Here is a 23562-nt window from a genome sequence, read left to right as displayed (position 1 = left end):
GTATTCAGTCTTCAAGTCTCAGGTATCAGGCCACAGTTTGAATAGTTGCTGCTTTTGCCATGATCTATTTATACACTGTTCCAAGCCAGTGCTTACACTTCATACAGGACTTTCTGGAGTGTGGGATCGCTTGTAATAGCAGAATTTTAGGCAGTTTATATGAATAGTCAGTACAGAGTTGCCATAGGTCCCTTGCCAGGGCAAAAAAAGTCTTGTTTATGGTATCATGAATATTTGGGTAGGGAATGAAGAATTCCAGCAAGTAGCTAATCCAGGATTCTTATCTTTCTTTCTTTCTTTTTTTTTTTTTTTAATCTGCACATTTCACAGTAGCGCTCTTCACTCTTTCCCACATTCTAAAGATTCTTCTTTGTTAAATTGAGTGTGAAATAATGTTACTGAAACTTGACTCTGTATTCCTATTTAATTCTTTACCCTGGAGTCCTTTCCTCTGTTGGAGGTGTGTATTAGATGTTGCTATTGATTTGTCCCTTCTCCGTAACATGTTGATGTGTGCAAAATAAACCAGGATTCTGCTCCTCAAACTCTGCTTCAAAGTTGAAATTACATTATTACACTTTCCCCAATCTTATGTGGGTATTTTAGTAGAGAAGATCTTTGCATGCCTTTATTTAAGCCTTCCTCTTTGTGTTCAGCACATAATGTGTTTCAGCCAGACCACAGACTGCTCCATAGGTTGGTGTTGTCCAGGGGTCCAAGTTCAGCCTTTGAGGGACCCTCATGGGTCCCTTCATGGGTTTTTAGTATGACTTTGTTCTATTTAAGCTAGTTATAATTGCTTCTATGTAATCTTCCAGACCTGAGAGAGGGGATACTAAGCATTTTCTTCTGCAGTCCATGCTTTTATCTCAATTGTTTCCTTGTTTTCTTCTAGCAGTGGAGCTCTTAGCTGCCTTGTAAGATTCTTTTAATCAATTATTGTTGCAAAAAATTTGCTACAAATGATTTTGCTGCTTTTTCTTTTAAGGAAATCATTGGTTACTGTTAATCAAACATACTCAACTGTTAGGCTGTCTTTAAGATTGCTAACTGGGAAACTGAAAACAGTTACTGCCCTCTTTGAAGAGAAAGCTTGTCTAATCACAATACAAAGTAGCAGAAAAATATGAAAACATGCTGGATAAATGCTGAAAGGAGTTTCCATCTTTAATTTTTACTGAGAAAAGTTGAAGTTTTGTTAGTTTGTTGTTGTTTTGTTTTTTTTGGTTTTTTTGTTGTTTTTTTTATGATTCCTCTCCATTCATAACTTAGTATAAAAGCCTTCTGTGCTTCACTCTACTCTTGCCTCTTGAAGTTGCTACATGAAGGTAATCTGTCTGACACAAAAATGCCTGATATTTCAAATTGGGTAATAAAGATTAGGTATGTGGCCTTACTACATACATATGTGTGTAGTGTATGATCTGGAGTGTATGATCATTTGTAACAGCAGAATTTTAGGCAGTTTATATGAATAGTCAGTACTGAGTTGCCACAGGTCCCCAGCAGGACAAAAAAAAGTCTTCCTTGTGGTATCTGTTGGTGAACTCTCTATGATGTCTGTTATGTGAACTTATTGTAAGTTCTGTTATCATATGTTTGTTTAACATATTTTGTCTTCATTTTAGATAACACCTTGGAAGAAAAGAAGAACCCAAAAAGACTATGTTCAACTTCTTCCGAAAAAGTCAAGATTCAAAAAAGGTCACAGTGCCAGAGAGAGAAGCAGATGGATTTGTTATTGTGGGTAAGCAGTGCTTCTGTATAAAGTGATTCTTTCATATTTGAAATTTTGATCTTGAAGTTTCTTTGAGATGCTTAGACTAAATGAAATGTTAAGAGAAACCATGATAAAAATTGTTCAGTATTCTTACTTTTCCTGACAAAGTTAATTTTTCTAGTCTGCTCATTTGGACTAAATAGCTGAAGTTTTATTTACATAAGTCTGAACTTATCTTCAGGAGCACTGAAAATGTAGTTTCTTGTTTTCCTTTCATGCTGAGTAGGGATCCTTACAAAAGTTACATCCTTACAAAGCAGTAAAGGTCAAAGTTTAGGCTTCTAGCTTTATGATTAGGATTGTGGGAAGGGAATATCTTACTGCAGTTTTTAAAGGACTGGCTTTTATTCAGGTGTCTTCCTTTTCATTTTATCCCCAGACTTTTTATATTAGAAGCTAAGAAGTGCTTATGGATTTCTGGTCATGGTAAATGTAGATGCTCTGTCTCAGAACCTGACTCTTTAGTTTGATAAGAATTAAGCAGTTTAGGGTTTTCAGTCTTCTTGTTATTCAAAAACTAATTTGAAGTGAACTGGCTAAATTTGGAGCTTTTATCAAGCTCTTACAGTTTTGCAGGTCAGCTTAAGTGTGCAGAAAAGAAAAAAAAATATTGCTGTTATGCTGAAACTGATCCTTTCCTTTTTTCTCTTTTGACAATTTGTTTTCCTCCTTGTGAATCTGTCATCATCAATATTCAGCTTCTGCAGCTCTGATTTACTGACTCATTCTTATCAGGAATCTTACAATGTTTCTTTGTTTAAGTGTTACTTCTTGAGCATTTTCAAGTCAGAGAAGCCCCATGAGTCTTAACAGTACAAGAGACTATTGGAACTCTTTCTGAGAACTTACATTTTTGGCAAAAGTTCTCCATTAAAACAAACCTGTTTCACATCTGTGACTGTGTTATCGTGTTTAATGGCTGCCTTCCACTAGATTTTGTTCACCTGCAGCAGTTCTGATGGCTACATCAAGTCACTCCAGCATTTACATTGTGAAAGGGTCAAAGGAGACACATCATCATCCCCAAAAAGTCTGGAGACCATTTAACATTTCAGTTTCTGTAATAGGCAGAATTCTGCACCCGAATGTTGCTATGTCCCACAGTTGCTGGTCCTGATTCTGCATTCAATTTAGCTTCATTCCTTTTTCCCAAAATTCTGTCAGTGACTATTTAAGCTTTGTTCCCATAAATTCACATAAAATTAGTCTGTTAAATATGAACTTAAGAACAATCAATTTTATTTGAGTCTTCTCTTTTTTTTGTGTGTTTTTTTTGTGGTTTTTTTTGTTTGTTTTTTTTTTTGTTTGTTTGTTTTTTGTTTGTTTTTTGTTTTTTGCTCAGACAGAAGTTAATTTAGCTGTCTGCAATGAAATGGACTGCACTAGCAGAAGAGCTGCCATCAGCCTTATCAGTGAAGCATATCACTTGCAAGACAAATGTAGTTGCAGAATTATGGGTCAGGACTTAAGTAGATATTTATCAGGAAGGGGTGTTCTTGTCTAGGAATAGTGTCAGTGGGAAAAAAAAAAAAACCCAAACCACAAAACTTGGCCATTCTGTTAGTTATTATTTTGTTACTCAGATGGAATGTCCTGAAGCTTTTCAAAACTGGTGTAAAATATTCTGGAAATCCAATAGTAAATATCTTTTACACATCTCAGTAGCAGATTTCTAGGACCACTAGTGTGAATACTGCTGTAGGCAGTGAACGCTCTCAGAGGGAGTGAAAATTTAATTTCTGACATTTTAAGTTGGTTCTTAAACCCAGTCTTTTATTCAGAGCATATAAGAACAAAAAGCCTAGTTCACCAATATCTTATGGACATGGGAGGAATCTTTCTGTATTAGCTGAAATTTGAAAAAGTGAGAAGAAAATTCAATGCTTTATTGAGAAAACTCCATCACAGCTATTGCCCTGTCAAATCTTGGGAATAATTTTTTCTTTTGTTTTTATAACTTCTCCAGATAACTTCTGTTATAAATCGCTATATTTGAAATCTACCTTTTCCTTGTAAAATATCAATGCATTTGGGAATTCAATGTCTGACTAGAAAGGTGACTCATAAAAACAGCAGAATCAACAAAATGAACTTTGCAGCCTAGCAGCTGAAAGAAATTCTCTATTTTAGCTTTTGGGGTAAATACTCCATATGTGGGAGTCAAGAAAAAGTAATTTTTAATTCTCTCTCTACAAAATAAATATAAAATATAATTTCCTACTAGTGACTAAAATATTTTTATGTCTAACAACTATTTCACTAATTTTCTGGATACTGGTTATCTCATCTCTTCTTGAAGCTGTAAAAATGGTGCTTTTTCTGTAACAAGCAGAACTATTACTCTGAAAAGGGAAAAGAGGCTTATGAAATAGGCATAACACATGCAGTTGGTTTTGATGAGTGAATCAAATGCAGAAATGGAAAAATGTTTCAGAGGCTTTCCTGATCATCACAAATTGTTTTTAATGTTAACATTCTGAAAACCAGAATTAAGAAAACAAGTAATTTTCAGTTAGCTTGGGAATCTTGGAGAGTAGTTCTTTAGGAATTCCTCATGTTTTGTGGCTTTTGTAATATAAAATAAATTCCAACGTACCATTCGTTGCTAGCCTTAGAGAAAAATACAGTTTTAATGCTAGCATTTTGGTTTGGCACACAACTAGAAATCTCCCATCAGTCTCAAAGATCCAAATGTTTTGTAGTCCTAATCTCAGACTAAGATCAGGAGTTGAAAAACGGAGACAGCAGTGCTGCTTCCCATGTGTGTTTGGCAAGACAGTCAGAAACTCTGCAAAATCCCCATGGTGCTGATGGTGCAGCTGGGGTGGGTGGTTTTTGCTTGAAGCAACTGAAAGATCATAGAATCATAGAATGGTTTGGGTTGGAAGGCACTTCTAAAGATCATTTAGTCCAACCTGCCTCCATGGGCATGAACATCTTTCAATAAACCTTGTCATTCAAAGCTCTGTGCAGCCTGACTTTGAACACGACTTTTCTGGGCAACCTATTCCAGTGTCTCATCACCCTCATCATTAAAAAAATCATATAGATAACTAAAATCAATTAGAATATTGTTCTGTATGTCCTCCTTCAGAAGGACTGAGAGAAGTTAATTTTGTCTTTGTGTTTGGTTTAAGAGTCTGGTGTGCAGGGTGTTGTTTACTTTTCCAGACAAAATTGCAGTGAGCCAGAGGGAGGGAGCAGCAAACGCTGGTGGCTCCAGCAGGCAGGTGAGCCTGCAGCCCAGCCAGGCTGCCAAGGGCACAGGGGCTCGGGCACAGAGCTTGCTGAGGAGCAGGGCAGTGCCACGCTCCCTGGACAAGGACGCCACAGCTCTGGGGACAGTGACCGAGGCCAGGCGAGACCTTGGTGCCAGAGCAAGGATCTGCAGGGATCAGGCACACCTGAGGCCAGGCCAGGACGTCGGGTCAGAGCGTTGTGGTCACCCAGGTTCCCAGACATACCTGCAGGCTGCTTCTGGCAGGGACCAAGGAAGGAGGCTTCTCCCAGAGCTCTTTGCCTGGCCCTGATGGATGTGCTCAGGCTGATCGTGCCTGTGCTGGCCGTGGGCACAGAGAGCCAAAGCCCTGGCTCTGGGAAGGGGCTGCCGAGCCCGGTGCTGTGCTCAGGGCTGGACAGCCAGGAGGGTTGTGGTGTCTCTCACTGTGTCTGCAGGCAGCACAGTTCTCTGAGGAACTCTTGATCTGATTCTTTGGCCATGCCTGAGTTCAAGGCTTTGTTTACTTTTGACTTGTGATTTAAAGGGAAGCCTGTTCCATGGATTTAAGAGTTGTTGGGTTTTGTTTGGTTTTCTCTTGGGGATCTTTTATGTTTGATATTGGAATCGAGTAAATGATTTGGAGAAGCAGCTCAGTTGCAGATGCTGACAAACCTGATTTTTAAACATATTTAACTTCTGTTTCTTCTCTGAACCTAGGACAGATTTCACTTTTGTTTTTTAAGATGTAAATTAACATGGATTTTCAATACTGGCCAAAGACTGTCATTTCAGAGCTCTGCTCTCAGCTTCAGGAGCAAACCTCTTAACAAGTGATAGGGAGTACTGGTACTTGTAGGGAGCACTAAAGTGTCACCTAAAGGTTGTTTTCTGAGATTCAACAATTTTGTAATGAAGTTTTTCAATGAGGAAGTACCTAAGGAGAAATTAACAGGCACAGGATTCTCATCAGAGTAGAGTCACAGACACAGGGAGGCTGTGGCCATGATAAGAAAGTTTGGCAGGAATTTTGTACTAAATATACACTTCTGCACTGTGAACCTCCATTCTTCCTTCTGGGCTTTCCTAGAGCCATCTAGGACAGCCGTCTAGAATTTATGAGCAAATTTTGGTTTAATGTTGATTTGTTAATGTTTATCCTTATTGGAGTAAGCATGATTTTTTGCCTATCAGGTTTCCTCTCAATAGAAAATAGTCACAGACATAAGAAATTAAGGATTTTGAAATCTCTTCCAAAGAAATAGAAGGATCTGTGGTATTTAAATGAGTCTTGTATTTGTTCAATTAACCAGTGTCCCTTCAGTTTCAATGATGATGTCTGAAGAGAAGAAACTCTACAGAGCAAATGTGTTCAGGCTTGCACCAGCATCTAAAATGTCACAGAAAAGAGGATGGGAACTACTGTTTTTCATCCTGTGAGGGTAATTATTTCTTCCTTATTAAAAATAAAGAAAAGAACTGGTACTAATACCAGTTGACAGGTAGAAAATTTGGGAACTTTTCTGTGATAAGTGGGATGTTGTTGCTTTCATTATTACAACCTGCTATGAAAAGTCGGGAACATAACGGGCTGCAAAAAGAATACACAAGGAGTTTGATAAATTATGGTGGATGATAACAGGTATTCTTAAAATTTTGGTGATCAGGTATGACTTACTCTTTTAAGTTAATCTCAGCAAGGCATTTAAACTTTGACTTATTTCAGATGAGGTACTTGAACCTTCCTCTGATGTATTCAGTATCTATATTGTTGAGTTAAATCAGTATTATAATTCCTTCTTACAGGATCATCCTCATCTGTAGGCAGGAGTATCCTCATCCTCTGTGAAACTGTGAAAAGTATGATTTGCATCCAGATGAAAGCTTCCCTTTGTCAGCTGCAGTTATATTGCAGAACATCCTTAACAAATGGGAAATCTTCTGTACTGAAGATACCAAAAAGTAAAATAAACAGCCCAAGTCAGCTTTTAGTTTTGGAAATCTGAATTGTTTTTCCAAAGAACAATTTTATGTATACCTTTTCCTTTCTAAATTGCAGTTTCTGCTTTGCCATGAATTTACTCTGTATGCAAGTAGTTTTTTGGGGTACTTTGGATAAAGTGCATATTTGAATTAAGGAACGCTCCCAGTGTTGCCCGACATGGAAAAAGGCCTTACAATAGGCTCCTTACAGTTTCCATATTGATCTTAGTAGTAGAGATCTCTACATATATTTTTTAAGAACCCCTTACATGTTTGCCTCTGAGATAAATACATATATATAAAATATATGTATGAATTTTCTGGAGTGAATCTGTTATGAAATGGAAATTTAATATATCAATACTCCTAAAACAAAGGAGTACCTCCGTACTAGTTCATTACTGCAAATCAAATACTTTTTCTGCTTTCTTCCCTCTGCATACACTCCTCAAAGATTAAATGCATCAAGAGATTTGTAAAATCTTAGTGTTACTGCTGCTGTTTGTTTTCTAGGAGTTAGTAGTAAGGTGTAGAAAGTCCTTGTAAATATCTACTTTGCTTTTTCATTAATATTTAAGGAGCTTTTGAGTGGTGCTAGTAAGGAAGGTTGGGCTGCAGTGTTTTAAAATATACTGTTACATTGGAGAAATGTACAAGGCATTGCCAGTTGGAAAAAAGCAGTGGCTCAATGTCCTTTCATTTTCTGCATCAATGGACTTAACATTACCTATTTTTTATATAACAGGAAGCGCTTGTTTAATTATTTCCTACCTTATAGTTTTCGAATAACCAAGCTACTGTTTTGAGGTTAAAATATTTAATACTAACTTTATAGTAATCTGAGATTTGGGGAATATCTGTTAATTCTTTTATCTAAAGAATATTTTATACATGTCAGCCTGTGCCACTGTAAGTGAACTCTTTTGATGCACACTAAGAAGTTACAGTATTTAAAGTGACCTCTTTCCTGAAGTGCTGCTTTGTGGTTTTTATACTTAAAAACCACGGTAGTTCATCTGGGCATTGAATTTTGCAGCCAGAGTTGATTGAAAAGGGAGGAGGAGGAATTCAGAAGAAACAATCCTCTCCTGTTACCGATCCTTATTGCATAAGGAGGTAATGTCTCCAGTTCATTCAGTGATGAAGTCAAACTAATCCTCTTTGGGACTAATTTTGCACAAAAACAACCTGCGGTTTTCAGTGGTGCCGCTAGATGGGGATTTCCCTCGGATTCAGGGCTCGGAGGGCTTTGCTCTCCCCCTTTCACACACAAAAGTGCAGTAGTAGTAATTATCAGTGCACCATTTGATTAGACTGTAGGTTTTCAAGAGATTTATAAAAAGCTTTTTAAAGCCTAATATCAAATCTATAATGACATTGCAACCTAATAAAAACAATGAAGCTTGAAATGTTGACAGCATGTATCTAGATGTTGGCTTGTAATTCGTTCCAAACAGATCTGTTGAGGCCCATGTGGGACCTAAATAACACAAAGAAGTAAATTTGCATATTTTACAGCAGGGGGAAAAAACAGAATGCAAAAACATGAATAATTAGGAGCACAAGCTTCATGCTATATTAATACTGTTGAAAAGCATGTGTTGATTGTATTCTGAAAGCCAGTAGTGATTTGGTTGAGTGAACTCAGTCAGCATCTCTTATGCAGATTAAAGGATCTGGGTTACAGAACAACTGAAATTCATTGTTTTGCTGGATAAGGAGGTATATTTCTTAAAGGAAATGCTTTTTTTTTCGTCTTGGATTCTATACAGCATAAGGAGGGGTTCTCTTTAATGCATCATCAAAGAATATTTTTGTTGACAAATGACTGCATTTCTTCATTTGCTTGTACACCTCTAGATTTTAAAAACAGTTCTCTCAGTCACAAATCAGATGTTAGTGTATTTAGCACTTCAGTATACATGACCTACTTACTTTTCATTCCACATAATTTCTCTTCCTTTTGCTTTCTAGGGCTTGAGCCCCTGGAACATACTAATGGTGCTTTCATGCTATGAATTTATTATTTTTAAATTTGCAGCAAATACCCTTCTCAAAATATTAGCATATGGGCCAGTTTGGAATCTGGGTATTGTGAATGGTTGTGTTGGCTTCTGTTGATTGTAACATACAATGTATAGCATACTTTTTATGAAAGAAAAGGTTCTTTACTTAAAAATAGTAAATAGTATCAAAAGTGATTTATTGTGTGCTTTGTCTGAATATTGTCTTGGCCTCTAACTATCTTAAAAAGTTACCTGGTTTTGACCATGGACTCAAGGGAGGAGAAAAGAAGGAAGATGAGGACTTCTTGTTTAACTTGTTTTAATGCTGGCAAGAAAGAATTATCTGCTGTATTTATTTTGGAGCTTTAACAGCTTTATTTTGGAGCTTTAAGAGACAAAAATGCACAGAACCAAACACTTCCATTCTGTCTATTAAGCACATCTTCTTAATTTGCATAACCAAAGGAAGAAAATAGTAAAATGTAGCCGTCTTTTTAGAAGTTGATGTAATTGTAAAAGGTTAAAGAGGCATCTGGCAAAAGGTTGTTTTGAGGTCACACATGCATCTGGCAGTTTGCTGCCAGTCCTCTAAGAAAATATTGGTTGGGGTTGCATTCCTGTTTTTCATATTAACTGCCTTCAGACTTGATGTATAATAGTCACTTTCTACAATGCAAGTCTCCAAAGTGCTCCTCAGAGGTTTGGTCCTACTGATTTTAATTTTTGCAATACTGATGGAAGCAGATTATGCTTCAGTAAGAAAATCCTTTTTTTTCCTAGAAATTTTTTCTTAGAAAAGAGGAAGACTTTTTTTGGACATGACTGGTCTACAATGATGTGTTTGCATAGCTGAGATTGTATTTTTTAACCTTTCTTATAGTAGGGTGATAGCTTTTGACACCTGGCTTGACAGTTTTACTCCCATATCTGGAAGTTCACTCTCTAGTAGCAGTGCCATAGTCTATTGGCCTATGTAACATTCTTAAAGCAATTTGAAGTTGAAATATACAAAAGGAAAATACCTATTGTCTATTGTAAAACAGGGTAAACCTAGTAAAATGTACTATAAAAGTATGGATTTTCAAATGCTGGTTGTAAACTTTGTTTCCCAGAACATTCTGATTATTCAATCACTTTTAGAATTAAAAGTTTCTTTGCTTTATGGTGCAAAGAAGATGGTATGTTCTCAGGGTATGAGAACATACTTTTAGGCCAAGTCTGATTTGCCTATATACTGAGTGGACTCACAGCTACAGCTAACTGAAAAAACAGGAGGTTAAAAATGGGTTGCAGGAGCACAGGTTGATGTTCTGGCAAGTGATAAATTCAGGTTGAAGTCCCTCTTTCAGCAATTTACAGCATAGTTAGATGATCATGCCTTGTAAAGAGGGCCCTAGTCATTAGCTCATGCAATCACTGCCTCTCTGGTTGGAGTCATTCATACTTCTACAGATGTTAATCAGTGTTAATTTTCTCGGAAGGAAATGTTATGTTGAACTGATTTTACACACACCCCTCGCTATCTCTGGCAAATAAATGTTTTTGTACTTATTTTTTTTTTAGTGGAAGAAGAAAAATTCCTTTTCCAAAGATATACTATCTTGTTTATTTTTAATTAGATATTATAGAGAAACGCAAGAAGGTTTTGTCCTGTGTTTTACAAGTGCTTCAAATCAGTCATGTCATAGGCCTAAGTGTGAAATAGTAAGAAAAGTGTAAGGCTTTTCCTTAAAAATGAAAGGTGGCTTGTCACCTTGGCCATAAAGATGTGGGGGGGTTTTAGCTGCTCCTTCTTGGTATACTAGTTGAGTACATTTCAGTCAGGAAAAAAAAATTAAAGGATATAGGGGACTTATCCATTCAGTTGTTTTGCATTTCAGTGCTATTTCATCTGGTTTTGCCATAACATATCTTTGGAGGTTGCCAAAAATATAATGTGCTTTCTGATGTCTGCTCACGGAGCCGAATGATCTTCAGCTTTTACATAGTGCTTTCCTCCACAAATGAGGGTTGTGTGGACAACAATGAAATTTACTCTCTTCCTCCAGTCAAAAAGAAGCATTTGCTCACAGCATTGACCATGGCTTGCTGGGGAAATTATACAGTAATCATTATGTTCTGACATGATCATTTAACTTTGTGCTTTTTATATATTTTAGGAAATCTCCACTAATTTTAGTAAATTAGTGCTATTTCCATTGTCATGGGGATATCCTACATGACAGTAAAACATAAAGAAGAATACAACTACCTCCTAGAACTAGTGGGCTGCTTCATTTGTGCAGTTTGTTTGTCTGTTAGCACACCCCCCCCAGTGTTAGTAGTTACCCATCTACACTGCAGGATATAATCCTAGCCTTAATTCTGTATATTGTTTCCTCGATTTACACATGGTTGTTTGCTATAAAAACTGTGTATAGGGCAAAAATTATAATGGACAGAAAATACTTCAAAATCTTAAGTTGATGTAACTCAGAATATTGGTGCAGTGTGTTTCTCTCTCTTTCCTCTTCCCAGCAGTTGAGATAAGTGTGGGAGTTCAAATTCATTCAGCAGATGAATACAGTCTCTTAATTTCCTTCTTGATTTTGCCAGCATTTCTAGGTGAAGTCAGGGGAACATGGATTAGGTGGATATGGATTTTGTATTTTGTCCATAAGAATACAAGTACAAACTGTAGGGAAATCTCCCAGTTGGAAGTATTGAGCTGTCAATGGTGAGGCTCATTGTCAGTGGTGAGGCTCATTTGTGGTGATCAAAGGTGCTTTGGTCTGTTGTGGGGTTTTTTGTGGTTTTTGTTTGTTTTTCTCTTTTAGTTATCCCCAGATTAAAGATGAGGTTTTTGAGTATGCAACTGCCATGTGAATATACATTTTATTGCAGTTAAATTGGGCAAGCTTCCTTAAAATGATCCTAAGTCACAGACCTTTCCTGGAACAAAACAATGTAAACCAGAAAAGATTCTTGCTGTTAGTCTGTATCATTTAAAATCTCTTTTTGCTGAGATCTGTCTGGACCAGCAGTATACTCCAGTTGTTCAGGATTTAAGCTCATAGTTTTCATACTCCCAGGTGAACAAGGGAGAGCAACAATTTAAAACCCATTAGATTAATTTTTGTCCTTATTTCAGTTAGTTTGAAACTTAAGGGTGTTTTGTCAGGGATGGAATGGAACTTTATGGCTACTTCTTTGCCATTTTATTTTTCAGTGGGAACTTGCCAATGTGATTCCTTCTGAATTGTTTCATCCATAGGTCTTGCAGAAGGGTAGGATTACAGAAGATTCGCTTTACAAAAACATTAGAAGCTATTGGAGCAGAAAGCATTCAATATTATCTTTAAAAGATGGATATTAAATACACATACCAATGCACCCTTCATTAGGAGGCAAAGTTGTGGAGGGGATTTTTTTTGGTTGGAACTGTTTTCTTTTACTAACCCACAAGTTATGTCAACACTCATAAAAAGATGCACGAAGAGCTTTCATTAGTTCTAAATACTGACTCCAGTTGAATATAAACTTCAGTTGGATATACCAGGTCTTACAAAAATTTACTTCTACTTTACTACTGAGCAACCCAAAGGTGAAACCCAGTAAAGAACAAGTAGTAGTTTTCATGTCATGTATTGTGTTTTTAAAAAATAGGAAAGAGTGAACCAAGAAGTAGAATTAAGCATCACTGAAATTTAGTTTACAAAATCTGTTTAGAGTATATTTGCCTAAAATGACCTACTGGAAAAAGCAGAGACCAGCAATAAGCCTGAATTCTTGGTATGCTCTGGAGCTGAAGTGTCTGAATCAAGGCACCATACCTCGAGAACATCTGTCCACTTGACTCAAAACCAAAGACAGAAGTTACAGCATATTCTTCTTTAAATATGTTTGGTGTGTGTTTGTGCTTATTCAAGCACTCATCTGAGAAGCGGGAGACCTCAGCTCGAGTTCTGCATAGACTGAGTGCTGTCAGATGCACATCTTCCAGCACCAAGGTCTAAAAGTCCAGTGAGAGGACTCTCAGTGTTTATACTGGCTGCACAGTGGTTCTACTTCAAAAATGCAAGACACTGGAGCTTCTCTGATACTGCATGAGTCATTGAATTTCACTGGCCTCTGAATAAGAAAATGGGAATATTGATCTCTGCTCCCTGGCCCACGTGCGTGGTGGATTTGTGCTTTTTTTATTTCTTAAAATGAAATCACTAAAGCTTTTGAAAAAATTTTGCAGCACGAAGAGACAGAATGTGTTGCCAACTTCTAGGCATCAGGCTCAGACTCGTTCTGATTTGTTTTACTTCTGTCCCAGGCAACCTTTTCTTTTTGGGTGAACCAGGTCCAGCTTCCAAAGGAAGGGGAGACAGGTTCCCAAGCCAATTAAAGTGTAGCTAACAGAGAGAGCTCCCTGTGGCAACCAGGAGTCTGAATATCATCAGACTACAGGGACCAGATTTCAGATCCATTGTTTCTTGAATGGGCTGGTTTAGAGGGTGAGGGTAAAAGCAGTATCTGCTCTCCTTTTCCCTGGAAAAGGAAACAAGGGGAATGTGCCCATCATGCCTGAAACATGCAGTGGGAAATGTGACGGGAGACATGAGTTAAGCTGCTTCCCGAATGGATCCAGGACACTGCAGAAGTGACAGCTAATGAATTTAGGTTCCTAATGCATTTTTTGGCTTTTAAGACAGCTGCTTTCTTAGATTATTGTTTCAAGTATTCCTTTGTAGGCCTCCTACCAATTCTAATCTTATTGATAGCAAAATATGCATTCTGCATGAAGATAATGAGTCGTGCTTTGTTATAATACTCTTTTCATTTAAAGTAGCTTAAACAGTCAAATTCTATACTTGCAAGTCTTTGCTATTGCACTAAACTACCTTTTTAGGAGTATTAAGAATCTTTTAAAACAAAGAAGGGAGCAAAATAATTGAGCATCATACTTTTGGGTGATATTCAACTTGTCACAGCCATGAATGCATTCATTAGCTGTCAAAATTTGATTTTAAAAAGCCCTACTTTGTTGCTGGACAGTGTGCTTCAGGCACAGCTGTTTGGCGGAAGAGGGTGCATTTTGTTTGTGCATATTCCTTCTGCCAGCTTTGTGATCCAGTGGGCAGGGGCTCCCGGCCCTCCCGGGGGGCTGACAGTGCTGGCTGGTAAAAGAAATGGGATCTTGTTCTGTGTAAAATAATATCACAGGATATGCAGAGTTGGAAGAGAGCCGCAAAGATCAAGTGCAACTCCTCACCTTGCACAGAGTTGCATCGCGTGCCTGAGAGCGTTGTCCAAACACTTCTTGAACTCTATAAGCCATGGTGCTGTGACCACTTCCCAGGGGAGCCTGTTCTAGAGCCCAGCCACCCTCTGGGTGAAGAACCATTGTCTAATATCCAGCCTAAACCACCCCTGACACAAGTTCAGCCATTCCCTCCGATTCTGTCACTGGTCACCCAGAGAAGAGATCATTGTAACTAAAATGAGGTCTCCCCTCAGTCTCCTCTTCTCCAGACTGAACTGACCAAGTGACCTCAGCCACATCTGATATGGCTTCCTCTCAAGGCCCTTCACCGTCTTTGCTGCCCTCCTTTGGGCAGTCTCTAGCAGCTTAATGTCTTTTTTATATTGTGGTACCCAAAGCTGCACACATTATTCAAGGTGAGGCCACCCCAGCTCAGAGCAGAGCAGGACAATCCCCTCCCTTGCCTGCCTGGTGATGCTGTGCCTGATGCCCCCCCGGACACGGGTGGCCCTCCTGGCTGCCAGGGCACTGCTGAATCATATTTAACTTTCTGTCAACCAAGACCCCCAGATCCCTTTCTGCAGCACTGTTCTCCAGCATCTCATTCTCCAGTCTGTTGCAACCCTTTACATCCAGGGTTGCCCCATCCCAGGTGCAGAATCTGACACTTTCCCTTGTTAAATTTCATACGGTTGGTGATTGCCCTGTTCTGTAATTTGTTGAGCTCTCTCTGCAGGGCCTCTCTGCCTTTGAGGGGTCAACAGCTCCTCCCAGTTTTGTATCATCTGTAAACTTGCTTAGCATCCTTTCAAGTCTTGTGTCCAAGTCTTCAATAAAGATGCCTGCAGAATCCCACTAGTGACAAGTCACAGGTCTGATGTCACCCTGTTCACTATAACCCTTTGTGTCTGACCCCTGAGCCAGCTGCTCACACATTGCATGATGCGTTTATCCAGCTTAATGCTGGACATTTTCTCCAGAAGGATCCTGTGGAGACAGTATTGAAAGCTTTTCTGAAATCCAAAAAATTACATCACCTGACTTCCCTTCCCTGATCAACTAGGTAAAGTAAAACTTTATAGTAAAAAAGTAAAACTTTATAGTACAGTAAAAGCTGTCCAACACATCCTGTTTGATTATAAGAAATCATTAAGAACTTCAGATTAAATGTTCTTAAAATTTTACTTACTTGCATATTGCTTTTTTTTAAAACTTGTAGCATTCAGTACTGCTGTGGAAGCTAGTTTAAATTTGCTCAGGACCATGGTCCAATAGTGTTTGTATTGTCTTTATCCTTATAGCCCTGAGCTAATTTGTCTTGCAGTGTTTGGGGTTTTTTGCAGTCTTCTGTTTTAACACAAAAAGGCAATGCTTTTTTTCTTCTTTTTCTTTTTTTTTTTTTTAAAGACTCCCCTCCCCCTCAATTTCTCATTATATGTTGTACTGGTTGAGCAGTACAGGCTCATACCTGCATAATGTTAGCAGGTATCTTTCAGCTGCACATCTTGCATACTGACCTTTGTAACAGATACTCTTGAGCAAGAAATGTTTTCTTTTCTATTTGATGAATCAGATGTAAATCGAAGGATATCTGTGTTGTTCTTTTGTTTTCTCATTTCAGAAGGTGTCATATCTTTAAGTGGTCTTGTCTACTACTTCCTTTCTCTCTTTTTTTCCTGCTCTTTCCCTTGGGTCCAGTGAAATTTCTGAATCCTCTACGTTTATATTTCTTTAAGTCTTCAGCACATTCCTGGCAGCATAAGCCATCTGTTTGCTTACATTCTGTAGCTAAAGTCAATGAACTTCTTGTGCAGGGAATGAATTATGAAGTTAAGACATTTCTGGTGAGAACATGTCTAGGCACTTTTGATCTTGACTCTGGAGATCCGGCTTAACACGGGGTACAAATGAACAAACTCTAAGAGGCTCTTGTTTTAAACCTTCTATTTCCATTCTACTCCTGCTATTTCCATTCTACTACTGATGACTTTCCTCATGTAGACCCCCTGTTACCTTTGCCAACTGGAGACTGATGAACCCTTAATCTTGTTATCTGTCTGTGTGACTTTAAGTGGCATAAGTGCTCTGATGTGATACCTGCATAGTTAAGGACCAGCTGGTTGGTGTAGTGTTTCAGGAGTCCAGTCTATTCTGCCCTTTTGAGAGGGCTGAACCATGTACTACACTGACATGCTGCAAGCAGATGGTGATAGCTGATGTACTGTGAGGATATTCTTTGACTTTTGCTTTTGCTTTATGTCTGGTAGGCTTTTTATTACCATGAAACCACCCAAAAGAACAGAACTGTTGAAAAAAGTTGATGGTTTCTGAGGTCAGGATTTTAAGTACATTATTTAAGATTACTAAATAGATAAATGCTATATAAACTGCCTCCAGAAATCATCTGAAGGTCAGAACAAAATGTTACAGGGTCCTTGTCCTTCTTCCCTTCAAAACAACAACTTCCAGCTAGAACTCATATTCTGAATTATAAATTGAATGATGTGTATGAAAGCTAGTTATGAAGTACAATGTGCAGGTAAACAGGATAAGTAATGTGACCTCACTTGCTTTAGAAACATACTGAAATGCTAGTCAAGCAGAAACAGAAATACCCTGAAGTGTGTTTACTTTGGCCATTTGTTAAAATCCTGCCTACCTTTAGATATTCCTTACTTCTGACACATTTGTTATCAAATGATAGAAGAGTTTCAGCTTATACACTTGATGGACAAGAGGTATCCAAGAGCTGTCTATATTCTTAGACTCCCTATACTCTAGTAAAAAGTTACTTTAGTTCTTAAATAAAAACATCTTATTTGTACACATTACTACACACCCTGAGGATAACCATTTAATAGATGCATTGAAGCAGCTCAGGAACAGTTTGTAGATTCCCATTAAACCTTTAGCATGAGTTTACTTGTGGCTGTGTCTGTGGCCTTCCTACTTTTTCAAGGTGGATTTATGTACAGGGGTTTTTTTTGTAAACCTGAGGTTCACTTGGTGATCATAATTCATGCTACAGTCAGGGTGGAAGTGTTTGGATGTTTTGGATGCAAATTTTTTAGATAGGTCAAATAAATACAGCTTGAAGGAAGAGCATAGCAGATTGGGCGGCTTTGTTATATTTTACCTTATTGTAAACTGAATGTCTGGTTACCATTTTCCCCCCTATAAGTTCCATCTGTATTTTAGCATGGGGGCGTCACCTGTTGGAGCCCCTGCTTACACAATGGAGCATACACACTAGACAGTGGTATTGATTCTTAGAGAACACTAGTAATACTTTACTGCATGTACACCACCTGCTTCTGAACAAAACATTTCTAGCAATCCATATGTATATTCTTTTCTATTACCACTTAATTGCTTTCTGAACAGTGAACTGAAAGGATAGCTTCAATTAAAATAAGTGTGTGCAGCGGAAATAAATTCGGTGAAATATTAAAGGGGAGAAGATTCAAAGATAAATGTGGAGTTATAAATGTAGTGGAGCTCCACAGTTCTTGACCATCTACTGTGGTATCTTCTAAGGGGAGGATTCTCAAGCAGTCAAATAGCAGGTGATAAAAAGACTGAATAACTGGTTTGCTCTAGCACCATCTAACTCTTGTGTCCTGCTATTCTTCTTCAGTGAGAAAATACCAGGATAGAGTCAGATGTGTCAGCATCTTCCATGATGATGCCCTCTTGACAAAGGGGAATTTCAGGATGTTAAACATTGTGTATGATGGAACCATTGCAACTAAATCTGCTGTTAATGGCTTAGAACATGAGAGGAAATGGGAGAGGCACCAAATATGTCTTTGATTTACCTTTGAGCTAACTGATTTCAGGTGGCCATCCTAGTATGTTTGTCCATGCAAATTAGAGTGCCCTTTTGGACCCAAAGGTAATAAATTTTAAAATTAAGAGGTAGACACACAGAAAAAGCATATCTTACCAAGACATGGTAGAAAGTATTAGCTATCCCTGTTCAAAATTCAACTTCTGTTGTTCATAAGAGTTGCATCTCATGGAAACCAATAGCTTTTGGCCAGTTTCCAGACACGTGGGGGAAACTTTAGGTTATAATTATGCTTTACAGCTTCTTTTAATTAAAAAATAAAATAGAAACAACTTCATGTTGACCACAATTTACTTGTGCCTAAGTGTTTTGATTAAAATAAATACTGTATCAATGTGAAAATTTGGTTCTTAAGAAAGTGAGCTTAATCTTTAGGAGTTCTTTTATGTGAATGCATTTCACAGAGATATATGATTATCTGTTCAAATTCTTGGCTTCAAGATTTGACCACAGTAAAGTTTTCTTTCTCTGTGTAAACTGAAAGCAATGATAGTCTTCTTAGGAGTATGTTTACCTGTTACTTTTTTCATTGAATGAAAGCTGAAAGTTGATGACATGTATTTTATGTGCAGCTGTCTGTGCATTTTCAATATAGGAGGAAATACAATCAGTTCAGCATGACTGGATTACTATAAATAGTGCTAGAAAATACCTTCATTTCCTCTCCACATTTATTTTTGTCATATGTCTTACTGACTGTAACACATAATGTAACCAAAAGTAGAGTGTTATATTTTTATTTTTAAAATGCAACGTTAAAACACAGAGTGGTATCTGTGTTTGAAAAACAGAACTGTAAAATAGAGCCCACCTTATGAAAACATTTTGGGCATGTTTTGCTCTTTTTTTTTAGGGAAGTAAGGAATTTATTAATTGCAGATAATAGCAATGAAAGCAAGAATGCAATAAATGTTTGTGCTAAAACTATAAAAAAGTTATTTTGGGAACTAAGCAGTACATTTCTGCATTAATAGGAAAAAAATAAAGATTTCAGTCCTCAGTTTTGTCCTTCTAGTGGAAGCTAACTAGATAAAAATTATTTTACAGTAGTTCTAACTTAACATTCTTTTTTAGTTGAAAAGTGGAAACTTTAAGGAGGGTGATTATGCTTTCTATGTATCATCATTTGCTAAACTAGTGTGATTTGCTGTCTTCTAATGAGGTATGAAAATTATGCATTTTATTGGTCAGATAAGTGCAGGCTGCAATAACACACTGTGCATAGCATCTCTGAAAGGAAAAGCACCTTCCCAAAGTACTCATTCCATTACCAGCAAACCCCACAGAGCCTGCTCTCCCATGGCTTCACTGCTCACTAACCTTAGCCCTGCTCCCTTTCCCTCCTTCAGTCCCACAGATCTCTCCTTTCGTGGCTTGGCAAGGAATGGCGTTTCCAGGACTTGCTGGCCCAGCACACAGTGCCATCCCCAGCTAAACCTAATGCAGCACTTGGCTCTGATGGGGGGCAGCTGACTCCAGAGGCTGCTCACAGCCCTCTAGCCCTTGGTTGAGTTGATCTGGCTTAGCAGCTCCGGTTTAGGGACTTGGTTGAAGCTTAATTGACACAGGCCAATGATCACAAAAGTTATTAATGGATAACAAATGGAAACACGTAGGCCATCCAACTAAAATAAAAAGGAAGTTTTAGTTGCGTACTGCTTGGTTTTATAAGGAGTAGAGAAGTCTATAATTGCCTCTGTGTTACTAGGAAAGTAACTTTCAGGAGAGCTGCAAAAAGGTTACTTTTGTGGAAAACTTTAGCACTGATTTTGTGGAAAACATTAGCACTGATTGTTCCCAGGGACTTGATTCTCAGTGTTCTACGTGGCAAGTAAGTTTTCCATCATTTGTGCCTGTGCCAGAGGAAGATGACAAGCCATCCAGCCATATAAAAGCTGGATGCTAAGGGGTGTGCCTTCCTGTTATGAAACTTGCTGAAATCCTGAAATTCAAAGTAGATGAGAATGCATGCAAGACATTGAGAACAATAGAACAAGAGACTAGGCACTGAAATAAATATGCTGGAATGTAGATTCATGAGGTTAACTTTCTGATTAAATAAAACTGGGAACTTTGCTGTCTCTAAAATCATGTTACTAGGTGAGTTCAGAGCCTGTCACTAGTGAGCTTGCTTATATAACAGTTAGTAGAAACAACTATAGTAAACCTGTCTGAGAGCAACCATATGCCAGAAGCTGACTCAAGAATATGATGAACCAGTGATGTTTCATGGATGTATCTTTCCATAAAAAAACCCTAAAAACAAAACAAAACAAACTCAAAAACCAAAACAAAACCAAAAAACCCCAACCAAACAAAAAAACCCAAAATACAGGGGGAAAAAAATGGAGTTGTTTGCTTTTGTAAATATTTACACTAGCTAGATACCTGAATGGTTTGATATCTTAAATGGAGTCCTTTAAACAGGAGGAAAGGCAAATATACAAGAGAAACCTTTAAAAAAACCCAAAACCAAACCAAAAAGCATGGTTTTTAAAAATCCTATAAGCTATGAGCAGGATGCTGCTGCATTGTTCCCGAGAACAGAAGTTCCCACCTAGGATTATAGTGAAGGTGATTGAGAATAGATGGATGAAATGTGATACATAGAAGAAAGAAGTCAAGTCTGCAGAGGTATTGCTTGATACCTTCAGAGCCATCTAATTTTAAAGTCAAATGTCATTAAAAGAAAGTAGATCCCTTAGTCCAAGGACATTGTTGGAGGAAATACTGACATAATGCTTTTAAATATACAGATGCATTTTTCCACAATTAATTTTTTACTGTGTCCTGCAGTAAATTCAGGTTGGAGGACGTTGGAAAACGTGCTCCAATGCTAGCATGAAAAATGTCTGATTTGAAGCTAGAACACTTTGTAAGTCTGCAAAAAAACCCTCCAAAAAGAGTAGTCATCATCTGTATTTCTACTCCGTGTGCAGACTCATCTTTTTTCTCCTTCCTCCCTGTTGAACAAGATAGCTTTCACTAAGAATTGCCAAGTCTCAATATGATTAAGCGGTTTTTAGAATGTGTAACAATTTCATATACTTGACACATTGAGATAAGGTGGTTAATATTTCTTATAGACAGTACCTTCCAATTTATTTTCAGTAAAATGTAAGTATTTAAGAATTCCCAAGCAGTGAACAAAGCAGATGTCACCTTGAATGTTTACAGCAGCGAGTTTCAGCTTGTACCAACTGACTGGGGAGAAGACCTTCCTTTCAGTTTCTGTTCATAACAGTGACTTGTGAGAATGAAACAGTGCAGTTGGTAGAACTGGTTTGATATCGAAACAGTTCATCCATGTACTTCGTCTGTACTGCCGTATTCCTTTCACTGTGTAAACTGTGCTAAATTTGGGGGACCTAGAACATAATAGAGTAGCTGAGTAAGGACAGAGCAGATGCCAAACAATTGCCCATTTCCTGAAATCTTTGTACAGAATTTGGAGGCAAAGCAATTCAAGGAAATGCTCAGTATAAAAATGAGGGAGCTGCAATAATTCATGAGATGGATTGTGTTGAGTAGGTCTAGAAGGTTGAGTGTAGGTCTGGCATTGAGAGCTTCTGTTGGATCTGCTGACTGAAGCTTAATTTTAGTGTCAGCTGAGAAAAGGTTGATTGACTTGTCTTTGCTTTTGCACTTCAGTTGATACTAAGATTTGGACAGTGGTGAGAGTATGGTGTTTGGCGTTTTTCAAGAATGTGAGAAATTCTCTTAGGCATTCTAGCTCTCTACACTCTCATGTGTTACTGATCCGGATTGCACGTGATAGATAGGTCTCTAAAAATTACAGATAGTCTTTCATGCCTTGTTGTGTTTCATCCTGTCTGAGTACAAAATGAACTCTCATTCTGTTTGCAATTGCACAGCAGGTAAGTAGAAGGCATCTATGTAATATAAATTAAAATAACCAGATTTTTTAGGTGTTCAGTGAGTTGCAGAGCAAGGGAGCTGCACTTGCCTATTTGGCCACACACTGGCCACACTGGTGTCTCAGAACCCACTCTGAGCGGTCTTGCTGGTTGTGCCTGCTGGTGCATCTCAGGTGAGGATTTCCTAACAACTGGAAGACAAATGGAGTTGTGTTGGTATCCTAGAGGGTAAAGTTCTAGGTGGAGCTGTTCTAGGTGGCGCAGTTTCCTCTCTGTGTACATAGTCCACCAGAGGGAGATGAACACCAGAGCTGGCAGGAAGAGGAGCGATTTGTGCCAGCAGAGGTTTGCCTAGGCCAGCCTTTTGTACCTGAGAGTACAATACCATGTCAACACCTTTGTGTGTCAGAATCAAGACTGACGTGGTGGGTGGTTTCTTGTACTCCTGAGTGGAGATCAAGGCCATCACTGTATTTTGAACTTTTTGCTGCTATACCATTGCCTTAGTAAAACCTTGTAGGAAAGAGAATGGTAGTGATATTCCTATGGGTTTTCTTAAACCTTTCTGCCTGGCTGGCCTTTGGATTTTGCAATTGATTTGACTTTAGGTATATCCTCAGTGTGTCTGGTCTGTATGTATGAGTCCAGACAGATTCCCAGGTCATTTTGACTGAATTTGGTAGGCTGTCTGGACATGGGACTTCTGCATTTTTTAATATGCAGCAGCGTTGAGCTGTGCCTGAGCTGCTGAGCCGGCTGGGAGGAAAGGTTTGGTTGCCTTGACGTGAGTGACACGGTAAATGGAGCTCCATTGTCTGGGCTGGGGCTGCCGCCGCTCCTGCCAGCGCAGAAGGGTTGGCAGAGGAGTTTGTTTGTCAGCATGGAGCTATATCGGCACATCCTCAGTCTCAAGGGCAAGTGTGTTACTCATTCCTGTCTGGAAACTGATTGATTTAAAAGACTCTTGAGATGAGGTGGTTCTTTAGGTTCAAGAGCCAAATAGAAGTGAAAAAAAAATTATTTTTGTCTAGTGTCTGCTACAGATATTGTACTGTAACTTTCTTTACAGTGTCAGTCCAGTAAAATGTAACACAGAGAAGCTGTATTTCAACTAAGATCATATACCTTAAGTCTTTTGAGCATGTTAATGAAAGGGAAGTCCTGTTAAATGCCTTTTTGGGACATCGGTCTTGTTCCAAACCTGTTAGCTTAGTAAGTTTTCTTAAATCTCTTGTCAACTGGTATAATTTTCTCAGAAACTAAGATTTTTAGTCAACCCTCTTAATTGAAATTGGGAGTTTTCCTTAAAGTTTAGGATTTAATTCAGACAATTTTAAGAGTTCGTCTTTCTTAAGTGACATGTGTCATGATAAACTTTCTTTCTTCAGTTATGTGTTCCATCTTTATAATCTGAAAGCAGAGTTGTGGTTTTTTGAGTGGTTTTTAAATTATATTTTTGCATCTTATCATTAATCAAGTGATTAGAGCACAGAATTTGATTTTTAGTATTTACCACTTTTTCCTATGCTTTAGTAAACAGAAGAAATGGGAAAAAACTACTTAGATGTAGACTCCAGCTCATTGTAGATCTCTGCTTTAATGGCAGATCCTGCAC

General features: G+C 38.1%; 1 protein-coding gene across 3 annotated transcripts in view; it reads left to right on the top strand.

The window, feature by feature from the left end:
* Positions 1–23562, top strand: part of UMAD1 (UBAP1-MVB12-associated (UMA) domain containing 1) — a 79461-nt gene that overhangs the window by 5536 nt on the left and 50363 nt on the right. For all 3 annotated transcript variants that reach the window (XM_041408476.1, XM_041408475.1, XM_041408477.1), the window contains exon 2: positions 1629–1747. In XM_041408476.1, the coding sequence (XP_041264410.1) occupies positions 1666–1747 (82 nt within the window). In that variant the 5' untranslated portion in view covers positions 1629–1665. The remainder of the gene's footprint in view (positions 1–1628; positions 1748–23562) is intronic.

The sequence above is a fragment of the Onychostruthus taczanowskii genome, unplaced genomic scaffold, assembly GCF_017590055.1.
Source record: "Onychostruthus taczanowskii isolate IOZ18803 unplaced genomic scaffold, ASM1759005v1 scaffold3, whole genome shotgun sequence".
Lineage (NCBI taxonomy): Eukaryota > Metazoa > Chordata > Aves > Passeriformes > Passeridae > Onychostruthus > Onychostruthus taczanowskii.
Note: the sequence above shows the minus strand (reverse complement) of the source record. Positions and strands in the feature narration are given on the sequence as shown.